Source organism: Sitophilus oryzae, unplaced genomic scaffold (genome assembly GCF_002938485.1).
Source record: "Sitophilus oryzae breed Bouriz unplaced genomic scaffold, Soryzae_2.0 scaffold_808_pilon_pilon, whole genome shotgun sequence".
NCBI classification, from domain to species: Eukaryota; Metazoa; Arthropoda; class Insecta; order Coleoptera; family Curculionidae; genus Sitophilus; species Sitophilus oryzae.
This window is the reverse complement of record NW_022147426.1, coordinates 973,364-994,568: the sequence shown is the minus strand read 5'-3', so window position 1 is coordinate 994,568 and position 21,205 is coordinate 973,364. Positions and strand designations below refer to the sequence as shown.

The following is a 21,205-nucleotide window of genomic DNA, read 5'->3' as shown; positions in this document are numbered from 1 at the left end:
TTCCTCAGCTTCTTTGACGCCGTTTTTTTTCGATCGTATGATACTTTTAACGATTCAGGAATATAATAGATTTTTTTGTAGAATAACAAGTAAGAAAAAAATGTATTTTTTAGTGTATTTTGAAAAAAACTTGAAAATCTTGAACCAACAAAATAAGCTAGTAATCTTCCACCAATCCACTGTCCAGATTTTTAAAGTCAATTCTCTCCCGTCCAGGAAAATCCCTTTAGGCCCTTAGAGGATGGAATATTTTCCAAACGAATTTCGTCTGGTGATCCCTTCAAAATAAATAGATTTAATTTTGATAAAAAGGGATACCTGGCCGGGTCCCTTGAGCTTGAAGGGCCTAGTGACACGGCAGAGTGAATGTTGGTGTCAATAAGAAAACCTTTTTTCTTATTTTGAGACCAGATTCGTATGAGAATAGGGTTTCCAGTACTAGTAGACCTTGCAGTTGAACAATGTTCTTTTTAGGACCTCTTTGAGTGCGAATAAGTGTGCAAGATATAATGCAATTTTAATAGTTGCTATGGAAAAAAAGAATATAACTCGCAAATCTTTTGCATCTGTAGCTCATTAAAATTTATCCTTCCAAATGCATACTATTTGTTGGAAAATAAACTCTCGACAAAGCAAATTTTATTTTTCTTTATCGCCGTTTGAAAGAAAAAAAGTCATTTTCGCGTTTATGGCTCGAATTTTCGCATTTTTTATTAAGCCGTCTAATCAAAACGCTTTTGTCCGAACCTAGAAGGCATGGGACAAAAGGACAGACGACAAAACGAAGGGCAATTTGGCAGAAGAAATGTAAAATCGGGAGCGCGAATTCTACCTTTTTTATTTAATCTATTTCGCAGTTTATTTTTTGAAATGGCAGGCATTAAAATAAAATTGAACCCTGATGGCTTCTTTGTTGCTTTAATAGGGTTAATACATTTTTAATTTAATTTTCGTTTCGAATAGTAGGTACCTTGATTAGTAAGGAGGGTTTCTTGGGATTACTTATAGTCTGTCAATGTTGCCAAGTGGAGCACAGTCGTACCATCCTCCTTTAGAAGCAACTAAAGGCATTTTTGACCCCTCTGTTATGTCGTTTTGGATACAGTAAGTATCGTAATTTTTACTTTTCAAGAGGACATACAATAACTAGTATAAAAACTCGCTGCAGCCTTTTGTACTTAACAGCACCACCATTGACGTCGTAAAATCTGTAAAATTCTTAGGGCTTGTTGTAGACAATTCTCTGAAATGGGACATGCATATCGAAGCTTTGTCGAAAAAATTAAGCTCTGCCTGTTTTGCATTAAGATCTGTTTCTAAGGAGCTTAACTTGTCAGTGGCTAGAACTGTTTATTATGTACTTTTTGAGTCACATCTCAGGTAAACCTTTCCATTCTGGGGTACGTGTTGTGCGACTCAATTTGACCGCATTTCCAAGCTCCAGAAGAGAGCTGTTCGATATTCGCTGGGACTAAACAGCCAGAACTCATTGCCAGGACTTTTTTAAAAAATTAAAAATATTAACTCTTCCTTATTTATATTTGAATCCGTTTGCCTAATACGTAAGCATGTATCAGCTTCTCAAGAAAGGCCATCTCACACTTCTTATCCACTCAGGAACGCGGAGCAAGATCTTTATCTGCCTACCCCACGCTCAGAGTTAGTTAAAAGTTCAATATTATACAACTCGAAAAAAATGCACAATCACCTGCAATTTGAAATCAAATCCATAACATCATTTTCTTCATTTGGCAAAGCATTGTACTCTTATTTACTAGACAAGGCTTTCTACGCCGTAAATGACTTATATTTTGATAATAGAATTTGATCTTGTAAACACTGGTCTAATGTTTGCTATATTTACCAATAACATCGAAATAAATTTACTTAGAGGACATTGATATTTACTATAACCCTTAAGTACTAACACCCCGTCTAACAGACGCAACGGACTAGCTGGACATATGACATCTCCACTCCCCTCCGTTTCTAATTATCATCCAACTATGTAATTTCAATACGCATCAAAACAAGTTAAAAGCCGGCAGGGCAATTTGCGAAAGTGTGTAGTTTTCAAAATATTTTAGTTTAAACTGTCGATGCCGTCTGACAGACGAGTGTTAGTGTTAACGTAAGCTTTTTTTTTCCAATTTGTGCAATGAATCAAGCACCTAATAGCTCAAAACACGTGATGTATGGCGAGCAAAATTACAAGAATACTCTTCTAAAGTGGTATGAAGAGATTAGCAGCGATAATAGCAAAATAGTGACATAGCATCCGAATGTGGCGAAAATTTTGCTATAGACAGCGATCATAATTCTGAATTCGAATTAGAAGGTAAAAAAACGGTTTTTAACTAATATCTAAAGGTATGTAGCTGTGTATGTTTTGTTATAGATGACGAAAATATGGATGTGAACGATCAGTAGACTAATATCGAAGAAAATGAAGAGAACAATTTGGAATGCGCAAAAAGTGTGTAGGGAACAAGCCCATCTTTAGGCATTGTCATTTTTTTATTCTTTATATTTTCTTTTGCTTTTTTGTGCTTAATAGATAGGTTTTTATATACTAAATATAATAATAAATATAGTTTTTCATTTTCCTTTCGTTTTTTTTTTCTATCTCAATGAGAAACAAAGATATGTCAAAAATCCAAAACTAGTACTTTTATTTCAATAATATAAAACATGTTTGCATAATATAAGTATTAGATATTTTTTTCCTGTAGTTTTAATGCTAATGATTCACTCCACTTACAAAAAATCTGTTAGACACAAACAAAATATGTATTTTTTTAATGCGTCTCTCAGACAGTCTGTTAGTATAGGCGCGACTATTTCAATATGCTAGTACTTAAGGGATAAACTAACTAAATATTTTTCAACATTATTTTTATTTTTTTATTCTTTGATATTGTAAACATTTATAAATGTTTATTTTAAACAATAAGACTGGCAATGTTATTTGTATAATGTTTTGTATTATCTTTTGTTTGTTTGTTTGTGTACCTTGTTTGTTTACTTTGTTTGTTTAGTAACAGTACAATAAGGGTATTTTTTAATTATTAGTAAAATTATATTTTAGGAAAATTTACACAAGAAATTATTGCACAGGGTGTTTAATAAATAACAAAAATAAAACACTTTAAATTAGCCCAAAATTTTCTCCGTTGCGTTTTTTTTTTGTTTTTGAGAGTATTTAAACAAAATTCCCTACACACGGTATGATATGTAAATTACGGCTATTAAATTCTCCAGACTAATACCTAGCGACAATTAATTTCTTAGTTTTCGGTGCCGTTTAATTAATAACCTGAAACTGTTCGCCCTTTTCGGAGATAATTAAATTAATTAATCAAACTAATTTGCTGTTAAAGTAAACATTTTCTAAATTGCCTTTAATAAAATTAAACCAAAAACTGTATGGAGAGCCTACAAGTAACCGAATATGTTTTCTGTCTAATAATTATAACTCAGAAATATACCTACGGAGTTTTGCCGTATATTTTTGTAGATTCAAATAAACAAATATGGTATAAAATGTTTCTTATTAATTCAAAAAAAAATATTATAGACTTTTAGTTATTTTTTATACAAGACGATAAAATGGTATTTTATAGAAATTATTATTTCAAGGAATTTATTACCAGTAGAAAAATATTGTGCTGGGTTGGCGTTGGTTTCTATGTAATTTGACAAATAAATAAAGCTGTCTCTTCAGTTGTCAGTTTTGAGTCAATATTTTTTAATTCTCTTTCGTGTCGATTGCTGATTGAATTGGAGCAAGAAATGGCTAAAAACGAAATAAGCTCGGAAATAAGTAAATTACCAACAAATATTCAGGCTGAGGCGACAAACGCCATATCCAAATTACTTCCATTTAAATCCCGAATAACTTATGAAAAGGAATACAAAAATTTTCAAAAATGGAAGCAATAAAAAAACGTGCGAGAAGAAATACATTTTTAACCTATCCTCGCTGTTAAAGTATCATTTAATCTACCTTTGCGGTTAAAGTACTATTTTATCTACTATTTTTGATAGATATAAGGCAATTTTAAGAGTTATCATTGACTGACAGTTAAAAAAATTATAAGAATAATTATTATTTTTCATACTCATTGGACTGTTTCATACCAAGAAGGTGGTAAAAAATACTAAACCTTACGTTAGAAAATATAAGGTCATAAAACACACGCTGGCTACTTCGGTAAAATAACCAGCAAGTATTCTCCTCAATTCTAAGAGTTTCTTTTATGAACGGCAAAAAGTTCTTTCGCTTAAAGAAAACACGCCTTTGTGCTTAAGGGAAAAATGCCGTTCATTTGTAAGAAAGAATTTGTTTCATTTAGTTGATGCTTTCGGTCCTGCAACAACCACAGTAAAACAAATAAATAAAGTAAAAAAGACCGTTATATTTTTTTATTAAAGTGGCAAAAAAGAAAATTGGCTGCGGATATATAAGAGAAACGAATGTTATTTAATTACTGAGGTAATTAGGTCACATACAGTGTGACCCACTCAAGACCGGGCACCTTCCATAAAATCTGTGTTTATAGTCCGATTTTGATGATTTTTTTTTCAAATATAAAGTTTCAAAAAATGTACTTTAGGGCTCAATGTCATGTTATTTCGCAAAAAACAAGGCCTACTTAATAAAGTTTTTGTGGTGAAAAATTTGCAAAATCATATTAGCGATTTTTTTTCAAAAAATTTGAGTACACCCCTACATTCGGCATCCCCCAAAACAGTTCTGTACCAAATTTCGTTTAAAAATATTAATTATTAATAATTCTGCAGTTAAATTAAATAATTCCCTATTTTTGCCAATTTAACGATGAGTTATCACGTAACCCTTGAAAAAAACAATCCACAATTCAATTTAATTTCAATAGGACGGATCACCTGTGCATAACGCGGCAGTTGTCAGGAAATGGTTAAATGAAAATTTTGAAAATAAGTGGATAGGTCGAAATAGCCCGCTAATTGAGTGGCCACCGAGATCCCCGGACCTAACACCCCTTGATTTCTTTCTTTGGGGTTTCTTAAAGCAACAAGTTTACAAGTCTAGACCTCAATCTGTAGATGAATTACGTATTAGAATTACAGAGGCTTCTGCAAATATTACACCACAGCAGCTTAGAATGTAACTGTTAATCTAAGAAAAGATGCGACAAATGTATTGAACTGAATGGAGAGCTGGTAGAAGCAACTAGAATTATTTGAATATGTTTTCTTAACTTATTATTCGGTTATTGTGTTGCTTGTAGTATTTTTATCATTGTTTGTAATAAAACTCGTTGTCGTGGATTGTTTTTTTTAAGGGTTACTTGATAACTCATCGTTAAATTGGCAAAAATAGGGAATTATTTAATTTAACTGCAGAATTATTAATAATTAATATTTTTAAACGAAATTTGGTACAGAACTGTTTTGGGGGATGCCGAATGTAGGGGTGTACTCAAATTTTTTGAAAAAAAAATCGCTAATATGATTTTGCAAATTTTTCACCACAAAAACTTTATTAAGTAGGCCTTGTTTTTTGTGAAATAACATGACATTGAGCCCTAAAGTACATTTTTTGAAACTTTATATTTGAAAAAGAAATCATAAAAATCGGACTATAAACACAGATTTTATGGAGGGTGCCCGGTCTTGAGTGGGTCACACTGTATATTTTATTAGGAAAAGTAATGTGTATAAATAGTAGAGCTAGAATGTATATTTTTTTCCATAGAAACTGTTAAAATTGCCTTATATCTATCAAAAATAGTAGATAAAATAGTACTTTAAACACAAGGGTAGATTAAATGATACTTTAACAGCGAGGATAGGTTAAAAACTTTATTTCTTCTCGCACACTTTTTAATTGCTTCCATTTTTGAAAGATGTTGTATTCCTTTTCATAATGTTACGTTTTTCGTCGGTTCCGTGTGGATAGAAAGTCACAATTTGTTTAAACACTATTTTAACACTAATTAACAAAAAGAATAACGATAAAAGACTTATAGAACTATTTACAAACGATTTATAACTAAGAATTTATTTTGAATTTTAGCGCGTCAATTATAACTGCACTCGTCTATTTATAACTGCCCTCTTTAGGCCACAGTCGCCGGCTTTTATACCTACAGCTAAAGGTCTCTAGAATAGTCCATAGATCGTTAGGTGCATAGAGAAGGCTTCGATTGTTCTCGTATGTACTACTCCATTCCAGTAGAACTCGATGCTTCTCGAATCTTCGAATGAATCATTACGCTGTCTGTTCTTTAATGCGATGTTAAGGTCATCCGAGGGCGGGCCATATAGTTAGGTTAGGTCGAGTCCACACCGGTCCGCAACAATTGACCGTTTTTTCGGTCGACACACGGTAAGAAATTAATTTATTAGTAATAGAAAAATAAGAAAAATTATGTTATAGTGATTTTCATAATTCGGCCAACTACGAGACGCATTTTCTACCTTGTTACCAAGAACTGTAAAATGTGTTTTTTAATACAGGGTGACTCTTAAATGAGTGCAAATACTTTTAGGGCTAGTATATTTCGACCCCAGAAACCCGTCTATGTATTTTGCGCGAATTTTTTTTTAACTTTGAAATTTTTTGAAAATGTTTTTGGATTTTTTTTATTTTAAATTAAAAAACATAATATATACAGGGTGACTCCTGTAAGTCGGTCATGCTTTCGAGGAATGATAGGGGACGTCAAAATATTAATTTTGATATAGCACACTATGGGTCGGAAATGCATCTTACGCAAGATACAGGGTGTTAAAGTTTTTGAAAAATTAAAGATATTCTTTAATAGTTTTTTAACAGTTGAAGGTATCGTTATAAAATTTCAATGTAGGAATCTACCAAACAGAGACACTTTAAATGTAGAAAGAAGAGGTTTTAGTTTCAACAAGTGGCGTAGATGTGATACGCATCAGGTAATTTTTTCAAAAAAAAAATAGTACGCCACTGATTGAAAAAAAATTTCGGAGTTTTTTTATTTACTCGGTTTATTTCCAAGAAAAAATGTCTCTTGCAACTTTCTCCTATCTAACTAGAGGGCAGAAACACATGTGCATCGTTAGCTCCCTTCATCTTGGATAAGTACTTTTTATTATTAGCTCTAAATACATTTTTAAAAAATTATAAATTTAAAACTAGAATTTTTCTTTATTGTTAATAATAAAATTCGTAGTTTTAAGGTAGTTATAATAATTCGCATATTTAAGGTTCTCATTAAAAAAATATTTATTTTTAAATTGTGACAAAATGGTGTTAGATAGGAGAAAGTTGCAAGAGACATTTTTTCTTGGAAATAAACCGAGTAAATAACAAAGCTCCGAAATTTTTATTTTTATCAGTGGCGTACTATTTTTTTTTTGAAAATATTACCTAATGCGTATCACAGCTACGCCACTGGTTGAAACTAAAACCTCCTCTTTTTACATTTAAAGTGCCTCTGTTAGGCAGACTCCTATAATAAAATTTTATAACAATACCTTCAACTGTTCAAAAACTATTAAAAAATATCTTTAATTTTTCAAAAACTTTAACACCCTGTATTGCGTAAGAGGCATTTCCGACCCATAGTGTGCTATATCAAAATTAATATTTTGACGTCCCCTATCATTCCTCGAAAGCATGACCGACTTACAGGAATCACCCTGTATATAAAGCGGGAGTCCTACAGCTTCTGCCGCATCCCGCATTTCGACCTCCATATTGCTCGATTTTGCCATTCTTCCTGGTTAATAGCTCTGTCTCTCATATACTGGTCTACTCCATCTAACCACGTAGTTGTAGGTCTTCCTCTTTTCCTTCTGCTTTGAGGACGATACTCCATTGCCCTTTTTGGCCATCTTTCCCCTCCCATTCTTTTTACGTGCCCATACCATAGTAGCTGTCTCGATTCGATGCTGTCTCGATTCGATGTTGCTGGTATATATTCGCCTTGTTCTTTGCCTGATCTCCTCATTTCTAATGCGTTCCATCCTTGATATGCGACATGCTCTTCTGAGAAAGTCCATCTCCACTGACTCGACCATCCTTCTTTCTTTTGCTGAAAATTGCCAGCATTCGGTACCGTATGTTAAAATTGGTTCTACGATTGCTTTGTAAATCCTTATCTTTGTTTGGATGGATGTTTTATTTGACCACAGGAGAGGGTTTAAGAGACCGATTACTTTCTTACCTTGTTGAACTCTACTATGTATATCTTTCTTGGAGTTCCCTTCTTCAAAACATAATATCTCGATAAAATGGCAACATAGGTAGTAGACTAAATTTAAAAGGAAGAAAATCCAGGAAAGATCCAGTGGTTTGATCCAAGAAATTTGACCAAGTAACATCGTCTATATCTATACTACAAGTATAGCAAAAAATCTGAAAACTATACATTTATAATTAAATCATAAAAAATATAGTCTTTAAACGGAACCCTCGCATTTGTTTGAGCTTTTTTTAATATAGATTACTCCCAACAAACAGCAAAACGTTCGCAAGTATTAACTGACGAAATAGCCGGCAGCTATCCTATCAAGTTTCGGACTTTTATAAGTAGAAAAAGTTCCACTTAAGGGAGACACTCCCGCAAGGCAGCAAAGAAATGTTCATTTGTCAGAGAAGATTTATTTCGCTTATTTAGCGGGGTTTCTACCACTGCAAAGACGAGTATATCGGTCTTAAAACCGTGTATAAGAAAAACTTCAGAAAAAAACGGAGTTATTTGTTACAGTAATCTCAAATAATAATGGTAATTTTCTCAAGTGACTTATATGTTATAACACGTGAGTGCCATACAAAATTTTATCCAGTGAGTAATGGCTGTTGAATAAAAGTACTTTTATTTTCTGTCCGACTAACTATCCGAGACTAAGATACCTCCAATTCTTTTCTTTCAATTCCCTTTGAAATCTTTTATTTCTTTTGGCATTTCACTTTCATCGATCATCTCCGAAGTCATTAAGCACAGATGAGCGAAATGTCTGTCGTTTTTTAAGGGGTCGATAACAAAAAAGGAAGGAACAAAAGCATTAGAGAATAGCTCTAGGGCTATTATATCAGGAGATAAGACCGAGTGAAATATCAGTTGGGTCAAGGCAGCCCTGAAGCTACAGGTTGATAAACTCGAACAGCCTTTAGAAAGAGAAGTAACTGAAATTCAGGATTTTAATGTTATTTTCTAGAAAAAATAAGTCGCATTTTACGGTATCATAATTTAGTTTTATTCCAAAAACATGTTTGTTCGAAGGTATCCAATACCGGGTGCGTCTCAAAAGTGGCTCACCCCTATAACTTTTTTAGTTTTTTAGATAAAAAAACAAGATTTGGTTTGTTAGTTTATGACATAAATTAGGATTGATTGACATATTCCATTGTTTTTGGTCACTTCCTGCTTCACCGGAAATTACTATAACTTTCGATTTTTAAATGGCACCCTCGGTATTTTTTTACTTTATTCGATAGCAAATGACACTCTGAATAGAATGACATATGGTTGCGACCCTGGTTTAGAGGGTTGCGGCTAGGGACGTTTTAGGTATCGAAGATCATTAAAACATCATATACAAAATATAAATTTATTATAGAATTAAATGCATGAGTTTATTTAGAGGAAATGTCAAGTAGAATGTATTTTGACCAATAAAATATACTTAGAGAAAATATATAAAAAATTATTAACTTACTTTACTGTCACTATGATACTTGCGAAAATGTCAAAAGTTGACATTTTCGCATATGGTTTATTTGAAATTGTAACAAGCGGTTCATAACGACAATTTGACTCGAAATACCAAGTGTCTGGTACCAAATTATTCGTAAAAAATGCTTTTTCTAAATATGCTAATGAGCCACCCTCGTTCCATTTGAAAAAAATTGAGATATGATTAAAATTACGATTTGGGCAACGATCAAAACTATTTTTCCAAAGCTCTTTGTTTAAAAATTGTTGTTTTTAAAACAGCCATGGATTGAAATTTAAAATATGATTTGTTTTTAATCGAAAACATCAAAAGTTGACATATGCTATGTCATTCTATTGTCATTTTCTATCGAATAAAGTAGAAATATACCGAGGGTGCCATTTAGAAATCAGAAGTTGTCATCGTGTCCGGTGAAACAGGAAGTGACCAAAAACAATTGAATACGTCAATCAATCCTAATTTATGTCATATACTAACATACCAAATCTCGTTTCTTTTAATTAAAAAAATAAAAAAGTTATAGAAGCGAAACACTTTTGGAAAACACCCGGTATAGTATATAAAGGCAATGCACAGTGGTTCCCAGATAGGTCATTACTTAGAAATATTAATTTCAAAATGTTTGCATGAAACTCTGTTAATAATACTTTTCTTATATTCCCCTGTAAACGATACATAATAAATAACGAAATCAAGTAAGCCTAGTGTAGCGCTTTTTTATTAGAAATGTCACCTTTTTGCTACTGGTATCAAGCTGACATAAACAGTTTTCAGATAACGCCAATTAATTACTTATTTTTATTAAAATTGACAAAAGCTGTTGCCTTTTCTGTAATGGACGTTCGACAAGAAGATAAAAAGAATTGTTTTTTTTTTATTTTTTGCACTTAATTAAACCTAAGTAATATCAGTTTATGGCAATTTATTTTTTCTCACACTCGCAGATAACGCGCTGTCAGTCAGAGATATTGATATTTTTATAACTTGTCCTATACGTAATTTCACACACAGAAACTAGCGTAGAATAGACAATAACCAAAATTTTACGTCGACTCGATTGTTTTGATTATCTCATGTAAATCAGCCGCCTATGTCATAAACTTAATTAATTAATGTATCTTGTTTATGGAAACAAGTATAGGATATATTTTTCGAAAGCTCATAACAAGACAAATAAAATTAAATTTTTTTAATGAAATAAGCGACAATATTAGTATCTGTACTTTTTGAAAATTTGTTACATCTTTAAAAATAATCTAAAATGTCTATATTCCATGGATATAGTGATAAATGAGGTTTAAATTATAAGAAAATGCATTTTCTACGAAAACTTGAAGAGATGGGTAAAAAATGGTATAATACAATTTGATAGACAATTACATTGTGCATCTAATTCACGTAAAATATATAGGGTGCTCCATTTAAATTCATTGCCGTTTAAAGCTAGTCATTATTTAATATCAATTTTTGGACACTCTGTATAAGGTAGTAATTGAAATTAATTTATTTGAAGGCAACAAAAATAGTATTTTTACATTTTTGCTTGTCACTATTTAAGACTTTTAACTACTTTCCCTTTCAAATCCTCTTAAACGGCATGATTATACTTGTTGCTTAAAGTATATTACATATAAATTAATTGCCACTGGCTGGGTGGTTAAAGATTGACCCTTTGTCTTAAAATAAACGTAACTTATTTTTTCTTCTTCGTGTCAACTTATTTCGTGGACACACTGTATATCAATTGACAATAAAATTGTATTTATAAAATGAAACAACTGTCTCTTTTATTTTTTCAACATTTAAAATAAATTTGACCTCTTCAATATGAAAAAAACATGTACATATGTGCAAATATAATCTGTATACCTTTCCGAATAGTTAGAACTTAAAATGCAAATCACACGAACTGGGCCCAATTTTTTTAATACGTACTACATTAAGTTTTTTATATACATTTATTTAGCATTTGTTATCAATTTCTATTAAAAAAGTCAAGCTATATCTAGATATCTAACAGTTATGACCACGCAGCTAATTAAGGGGAACCACTGTGCAATGGTAACAATATAAAAACAAAAAAAAAAGTTAACATAATGATATCGATATTTACAGGTTTTACAGGTTTTCATAATTCGCTGAATTATGATTCGCACGTCTTTGCCTTTGTGGGGTGAGCCACTTTCAAGACACACCCGGTATACTATTTCATACATTGTTCAATAAAATTTATCAAATATATTGTTAAATACAAAAATTCGTATTAAAATTTCCAGTAAAAAGAGACAATGCCCATTAAATCAAATCATATTAAACTGAAAAAGCCATTTAATCTGTATTTTTGCTGCGAATTTTCATACTAAATCACCTACAGAGAAGTGAGTGTTTTACTGGCCATATATCAGCGAATTTTTAGCTGGCTTTAGCACGCGATTCGTTCGAAAAATTAAAATAATCTGAAAAGTTTTTTCGTCGAGCAAATCTGGGAAAATTGCGTCAGGGCAAAACGGCATAAAGTGTCTGTGGGTCAAGGTTGGGATAGACGAGGTATTACAGACACGCCGATGGTATTGGAAATGTGCCAAGATCATATTCAGAAGTGATTATCATTATCCCTGAGAAACTTTTAATATTCAGAAGTTATTTTCATTATCCCTAAGAATTTTTAAAAAATGGTAAAAAAATTATCCTTAATTTAAATTTCTAAATTTAGTTTAATAATATTGCAAAATATATAAAAAAACAACGCTTTATTGTACAAAAAGCCAAAACAGCTTCATCGACAAAGCATTCACAAAACAAAAAAGCACAAAAAGAAATATACAAATAAAAAAAAATTCATACAATACAAATCAATTTAAAAAAAATTTTTTTGAACGTATCTAGAAAATTTTACTAAAGGAAAACTGTAAATGGATAAAATCATGTTATATATCATAAAATCAAGAGTTATAAAATATTAAATATTAAATACTAGACCTTTAACCAGTGTGTGAGATGATCAAAATATTAAAATTAAAATTCTAAATTGTTCATGATTAAACATCAACAAAAAAGTCGTTTACCGCATATAGGGCTTTCTCCAGTAAGTATGATTTCAGAGCTTTGCGAAATGCGGGAAAGAATGAAAGTGACTTGATATTCGAAGGCAAATGATTGTACATTTTCTTGGCATTGTACAGTATTGAGCCCTTAACTAGTTCTGAGCTCGGGGTTGGCAGATAAATATCGTGCTCCGCATTCCTAAGTGGATAAGGCCTTTCCGGAATAGAGAATATGTGCTTGCGGATTAAGCAAACAGATTCAAAAATGAATAAGGAAGGAAAAGTCAGTATTTTGAAATTTTGAAAGAAATTCTGACAGTGAGTTCTACTGTTTAGTCCCAATAAGTATCGAACTGTTCTCTTTTGAAGTTTGAAAATACGATCAAATTTTGTCGCGCAGCAAGTACAGCAGAATGCAAGGGCATAACGAAGATGCGACTCAAAAAGGGCATAATAGACCATTCTAGAGGTTGATGAGTTAAGTTCCTTAGAAACTGATCTTAGCGCAAACAAAACAGGCAGAGCTTAGTTTCTTTGATAAGGTTTCGATGTGCAAGTCCCATTTTAACGAGTTGTCTACTACAAATCCTAAGAATCTCACAGAGTCCACGACGTCAATAGTGGTGTTATTAAGTACAAAAGGTTGTATAGTACTTTTACATGACAAAACTTTAGTTTTTGAAAGGTTGAGGCATAGGAGATTAGAATCGCACCAAGATTTAATGGTGCGTAAGTCACTGGATATAGTATTATATAGTGCCGTAACATCTGGGCCGCTCCAAGTGAAACTAGTATCGTCCGCAAAGAGGCAGATTTTACCGCTAATGTCTAGATTTGCAATGTCGTTGATAAACACCAGAAACAAAATAGGGCCAACACTAACTCAACACAATACACCAAAACACTTTACTTTTGCACTGGACGTGCCTTTCGCTAAGCATGTTACTATCATCAGCAGATGAGTAAAACTACTACTAGTTTTAATGCTTTTTTCACCTTTTTGTACATACTTTTTTGTACTCACTAAGGCTGTATTGCGTTGCAAAACCAGGCGAACGAGATCGGTAAACTACGGTAAAGAGCGGTTCCTAAAAAACATCGGTTTGATACGGAACGGTTTGGTAAAATGCTGGAAACGTCAAATGTTGACGTTTTCTAAATTTCAATACCTCTATTATAAAATTTATCTTTTATGCATTTTTAATGTACCTATTCTCTGCTTTTGCGTTTGCTTCTTCTTTTCAATGGAGTTTAATATTGAAAAGTACTTTATTGATAAACTGTTAAACTCGTTAGACAGCTCAAGTGAAGATTATTACTGCAGGTCCAATATTAAAACAGATCAATAATAAATAAACAAATCTATTCAATATTTATATTTTTATAGCTTACGAAACATTCACGATTACTTGTCTTTTTTTTCATGTTTTCTTGAAATGTTCCTGACATTAAGAGACAATGGCTGGATGATAAATTTAAATGGTCCTAAACAGTAATTCTATTTAGTTAATGAAATTTATTTACCTTTACTGTCTACCCCCATTGCTTTTGGATGTGAATACAAAATATTATTCCAAATTTTAGAAATTAAATGAGAATTTCACTAGAACTTCCAATATTTGCTCGATTTCTGTCACATAAATGACAGTGATTGACAAACAAAACCAGAAAAATCAGCCTTCTCGCGCTGGTTAGTTTGGTGACAGTTATAACTGAATTTTTCAGGAACCGTGTTCCGTAATAAGAAAACTTTCAGGAAACCGATAGAAACTGAACATGAAACCATAACGAAGGTAAGCAACGGAATACACCCTAAGTCATTTTTACTACGAATAGAACATGCTATTTTTTTCAAACTTTCCAAATAATTTTTTAACAGAGAACTCACTGCCAGAATTTCTTTTTCTTTAAACATTTCAAAATACTCACTCTTCCTTCCTTATTCATTTTTGAATCCGTTTGCTTAATCCGCAAGCACATATTCTCTATTCCGGAAAGGCCTTCTCACAACTATCCACTTAGAAATGCGGAGCACGATATTTATCTGCCAACCCCGAGCTCAGAACTAGTTAAGGGCTCACTACTGTACAATGCCAAGAAAATGTACAATCATTTGCCTTCGAATATCAAGTCACTTTCATTCTTTCCCGCATTTCGCAAAGCTCTGAAATCATACTTACTGGAGAGAGCCCTATATGCGGTAAACGACTTTTTTGTTGATGTTTAATCATGAACAATTTTGAATTTTAAAATTTTGATCATCTCACACACTGGTTAAAGGTCTAGTATTTAATATTTAATATTTTATAACTCTTGATTTTATGATTTATAACATGATTTTATCGATTTACAGTTTTCCTTTTGTAAAATTTTCTAGATACGCCTTTGTTCTGCAATATCCATATATGTTTTATTTGTAATTTTATGACGTAAATTTTTTTGAATTGAAGTTTGGTTTAAATATATATTTTATATTACTATTTATGTTCTAGCTATTCTATGATTCTACATTGGAAAACTGTTATAAAATTAAAATAGTATATTTATATTGAAACTTTGGAAATAAACCTTAAATTATTCAAGCAATTAAATTTGGTTCTATTTTTACCATCGCTCTCTTAAAAAGGGTTTCGTCGGTCTTTTATGAAGAGATTACAAAAATTGCGAGATCTTTTTTTGTTAATTACCATTTTCTCGTCTTACTCTTTAAACTTTTATCTTTCTTAAGTATTACTTTATCGTTCTTTTTAATTACAATTTTTAGTCAAAGGGTTCGAGTCCAATAAAAAGCCTTATTGAGAGGAATTTCCAATTACGTTATTCTAATAAATATTGTAATTACAGAGGATATTTTCGTTTGATGAATATTTCTCAATGATAAACAATGTAGTGACTTTAGAGAATAGAATATGGTTTTATTAGGAGTAAAAATGATACTTTTTGGTGAGGCTGTACGTTTGACATACAGGCGATGCACAAAAAGTCATTTTTACTCCGAATAGAACATGCTATTTATTTTTCAAATGCCACCAAGTATTTTTTTAAACAATGTCAAACGTTCCAAATAATATATATATATATATATATATATATATATATATATATATATATATATATATATATATATATATATATATATAAAAGATTTAAAAGTAATACCTTGTTAGTAATTATATATCGAGAAACTATGGTTACGCCGTTGAATTTGACACACATAATACATTTTCGTATTTTTATGCCTAGACATTAAAATTATTTTCTTATATTGTCAATCACATTTGAAAAAGAATATTTAAGTTAAAAAAATGTTTTCTTTACAGGAGGCACTTTTAAAACGGCTTGGTTCCAACGCGTACCCATTCACAATGGAAATAACACCCCTGGCACCACCAAGCGTCCAGTTGGTACCAGCAAAGGAGTATAACGGTGCTCCAATTGGTACTAGCTACGACGTTAGAGCTTATGTTGGTAAGTATTACTTTAATACAACATACTACACATAACAGACACATATTTTTTACACAGTTGAGGTTCTATGTGATATATTTCTCTCAGCCTTATCCAAATTATATTCTAAAGAAGTTTTTAATGAAGAGAAAATGTCTAGAAAATCTTGTGTAGATTAAAGTAAGGCAAGTATCAACATTAAATTAATAGATTTGACGTTAAAGATTGCTGAAATGAAAACAAAAAGCTTTAATATGTTAAGTAGCCCTAAATAGCGTGCTTGAAAACAGTTATTTTAAACTGCCCTGGTTTTCAGTTGTTATACAAAACTATACGTGGTACTTATTTTTATAATAAATGACTACACCGTGTTCATGCCTAAAATAGGACAGCTTTTAATAGTCTTTATATGAAAAACGGAGGATATACATGATATGTTAGTGGAAGCTATTAAAAATATCTAATTTTTATAAACTTTATTTATTTGTTTTATCCATTTGCCGATAAAATCAGCATTAAAAAAACACGTTTAGCGTTTAAAATACAAAAATATTTCTTTAATTTACTTTACAATAAAAGCTATACAAATTTATATTTCAAAGTTTTTCTTCAAAGAAAATTATTCTGTATTCAATCAACTGAAAGTAAGTATTTTTAAACTTATTTTCCCTCTTGAAAAACATAGCAAAATTGATTCCACTTAAGAAAACGTTTTATATTTACTTTATGCTCTTGGTTTACTGAAGCACACCGCATTTTCAAAGATTCGGGATCAAAAGAAAATTCATCTGTTCTCGAAGTTAAGAGAAAAATAAATATAGAATAAATATTTATCAAATTCTATAAAATGTCTGTTGTATAAAATGCAATGGTTTGTATAAATGCTATTAAATAATTTGTAGACTGCAGAGACTGAAGAAATAATAGTACAATATAAATATACGTAAATATACACAATAAAATTGAAATAATAGCAATATGTCATAATTCGACCAATTATGATATGCATTTTCTACCTGATTACCAAGAAGTGTAAAATGTGTTTGCTAATATAGGGTGACTTTTAAATAAGTGCAAATATTTTCAGGTTTGGTAGATCTCGATAAAAGAAACATAATTTCTCTTTACCGTTTTTCAAATAAGTCCAAAATATCCGAGATACACACACCGGAAAAGTCTAGGGATATTACAATTTTATCCAGCCATCGTCAGTGATTTTATTATTTGCATTTCTGATATAACAAAATTAAAATAAACAAATAGTTTAGAGGACGTATTGGAAGCAAAAATGCGAAATTTACCGAATTTTTCAAATTTACCTTGATTTTTATTGAACTCAAAAAAATACACACATTTTTTTTATTCTAAACTGTGAATTAAAAAAAAAAGATAAAACCATTTTTACTTAATAAAGGGTATGGCCTCCTCTACTGTTCATTACAGCCCTACATCGTCTCTCCATGCTCCTGATCAGGTTGTCGATCTCTTCTTGAGGTACAGCCTGCCACGCTGCATTCACGGCCCGAACCAGATCCCTACGAGTTTCACGAGGCATACCCATTCTCAAAATTCTTCTTTGGACCGCGTCCCATACGTGCTAGATGGGGTTGAGGTCAGGAGATTGTGCCGGCCAAGGTTAGATGTTAAACTCACTTACCACTCTGGCTGTATGAGGCCGTGCATTGTCATGCATGAGAATGAAGTTTCTCCCAAAATCATTGGCATATGGTAACACGACAGGCTCAAGAATTAAATCACGATATGTGATTCCTGTTAGAAACCTTTCAAGAAAAACGAGATCGGTTTTTCGGCTTAACTGACTCCTCCCTTTCGGCTGGACTCCTTTTTTTGTAAAATAATTGTTCCACCTTGATAAGGGTGCACTCCCTGAACATGATCCAACCGAATAAGATTTCCCGGTTCTCTCCATACCCTAAGCCTTCTCGAATCCGGATGAATTCCAAAGCGTGACTCATCCGTGAAGAGAACATTGGCCCATTGTTCATTCGACCACTGAACATGATCTTAAGCCCACATGTATCGTACCTCTCGATTTCATCTCGTTAAGGATTGAGCTCTCCAGGGGCGTCTGCTTCTTAAGTTGGCCTATCTTAATCTTTTGCGAACAGTGTCAGGACTAACGGTTACATTATGTGTTTGCTGGAGAATTAAACTAAGCTCTGGTGCTGTAAGAGTCGGTCGGCGTCGAGCATTTAATTGTAAAAAATTATCTTGCTGAGGGGTAGTAATGCGATGTCGCCCTGTGTGTCTTTCAGCAACATCACCACTTTCACGGTAGCGTGCACTTAATCGCGATATTACACTTTGCGTTGTATTTAATGCTCTAGCTACGTCGATTTGGCGCATTCCAGCTTCGAGCATACCCATGGCCCTTAGCATTTCGTCTCTGTTGAGATGTCTACGCTCCATAATGTCGTTTAATACTAAACAGTAGCGATGGGAACTATTGAATGAATTAGACTATCGAATGGTTAATGAATGAATGATTTCAACTATCGAATGGTTTTATTCGAATAAAATCATTCATTCATTTGTATACTAAAGCATATGTGACAACCTCGCCGTGCGACTAAATGGTTATCGTTGAGCCACGACTATCGAATGCTTTTGATAAATGAAATTTAGTATTCGTTTGATTTTTGTATGCGTCAGTGCATTATTAGTTCTTCCAAATTTTTATAACTTCACCGTATAAATACTGTGCTATTTTTGCGTTTACTAAAATAGTTAAAATACTAAAATAGTAGTTATTTTTTAATTTTATTTATTGACGATTGTGTGCATGTGCAGGTGGTCAAAATTTTTCCGAAAAGTTGTGTGGTTTTCCGTAGTCCGATCTTTCAATTATTTAATTTTATATGGTATATGGTCTATTTTTTAATGGGAAATTTTGAGAAGTAGCAATTTTTAAGAGAGATGAGATGAACTTAAATTAATTTTAAAAGTACATATTTGTATTTTAGATGTTTTAATAATATGAATTAGTTGAACTTAATAATCATATTAAAGTAATGTGGTTAAGTAAATGGTTATCGAACTCAAACTATGGGGTGAGAAAATTAAAATGAAAGTTTTACACGTGCCAATTTTAAAAAAAAGTTAACGATGTTTGTATTTTGTTTATGCTAATTCTCTTACATGTAGTTTTTTGCGAAGAAATATTTCATTTAATTTTTAAAGTAAATGCCAGTAAAAGTAAATATAATTTTTAAATAGAAATATAAAGCACCTAATATAAATAATTTTGATTTCTAATTTTTTATTTATATTTTCGTTCCGTTACACTGCATGCTTAGAAAATTAATAAATGTTTATATTTCATGATTTTAAAATTTGTTTTTAATATAACAAATTAGTTCTGTAATTATTATTAATTAATAAACCAACGTTGCCAAAAAATTTAGAAACTATATTATTTTTAAATCGGATCTAATATAAATAATTTTGACATCTAATTTGTTGTTTATATTTTGCTACTACTTAAAAAAATATTTATATTAAATCATTTTAAATTTTGTTGTTAATAGTAATAATTTTGTTGTTCGATAATGTTCTTTGACATTGTAAACATTTATATATGTTTATTTTAACAATAAGACTGACAATATTATTTGTATAATGTTTTGTATTATCTTTTGTTTGTTTGTTTGTGTACCTTGTTATTTTTTACTTTGTTTGTTAGTTTACCTTTGTCCACAAATTGAAAAATTTTTTGACAATAAAGGCATTTATTTATTTAGGTATAACAAATTATTACTGTTATTATTATATATTAAACCAGTCTTTGCTTAAAAACATTAAAAATAATTTTCTTACATCCAAAATAACAAGTATTATTGCAGTGTAACAACAGAATATTAATAAAAAAAATGCAGAATATATAGACATACTATCCTTAACTAACTAAAGCCAAACAATAATATTCTTTGCTAATATCAACTAATACCAAAATATGGCAACAGCGCCCTTCATAACGTATTTTCTGTGTAAATACTAGCACCTCAATGAAAAAAATAATGTGTCCTTATCTATATCTGCCTCCGCAAAAAATCAAAGATGCCGGCTTCTTTCATAGCATTGCCACATTGCCACCGACGGCTGTCGGGTTTCTCGGAAAGAAACCTACGTCGACAACTAAAATTCAGTTAATATTTTATTATAATCGATCCTGACGAATAAATGAATTTCATAAATGAATGAATTTTATAAATGAATGGTTTTTGCTGCCGAATTACTAGAATACAATATTTCAAGGCAGATGACGGATCTATTCGATAATTTTTATTCGAATAGTTTTCAACGAATGTTTTCTTACTAACTATCGAATTATTCGAATGAATTGCAACTATCGAATGTTTCGATAGTATTCATTCGATAGTTCCCACTACTACTAAACAGAGTTATTTGAATGAATTCTGGTCAGTTATCATGAAAACATAGCCAGTAAGGTTAAATTCGAACAATTGATGCTAGGTGCTTTTTATACATTTGACAAAAAATGCACAAACACTTCTGCAAATATCCCAAATTTAGGAATAACTAGTGTGACTACTTCGTTTCAATCGAAGTATAGAAAGAATCGGCCTACAAATATGTGGTTGTTTATTCAAAACATTTATTTTTAACTTTAATAAAATGATATCCCTAGATTTTTCTGGTGTGTGTATTTTACTTTGAAAATAAAAAAAAATGTTTTTTTGCTTAAATTTTCTTAATTTTCAAAACCACTAAATCTTTTCTGAGTTTTCCTGCTTGTAAATTTAATCACCTACCTATACTGCCATATTATGAATACATTATGTTTTCTAACTAAAATTTACAAAACATTTAAAAAAAAATTTCGCGAAAAAAAACTGAGACGTGTTCTGGGGTTGAAATATACTACCCCTAAAAAATTTGCACTTATTTAAGACTCACCCTGTATAAAACTAATAATAATTTATTGAGATGTATAATAAGTTTTTAAGAAATCACTAAGTAAAAACACTAAT

The 21,205-nt window shown here is 31.3% G+C and overlaps 1 protein-coding gene across 1 annotated transcript in view; it reads left to right on the top strand.

The window, feature by feature from the left end:
* The window catches only part of LOC115888735 (arrestin homolog), a 355,674-nt gene that overhangs the window by 188,787 nt on the left and 145,682 nt on the right, over positions 1 to 21,205 (top strand). The window contains exon 6 of the mRNA XM_030908556.1: positions 16,067 to 16,214. Within this exon, the coding sequence (XP_030764416.1) occupies positions 16,067 to 16,214 (148 nt within the window). The remainder of the gene's footprint in view (positions 1 to 16,066; positions 16,215 to 21,205) is intronic.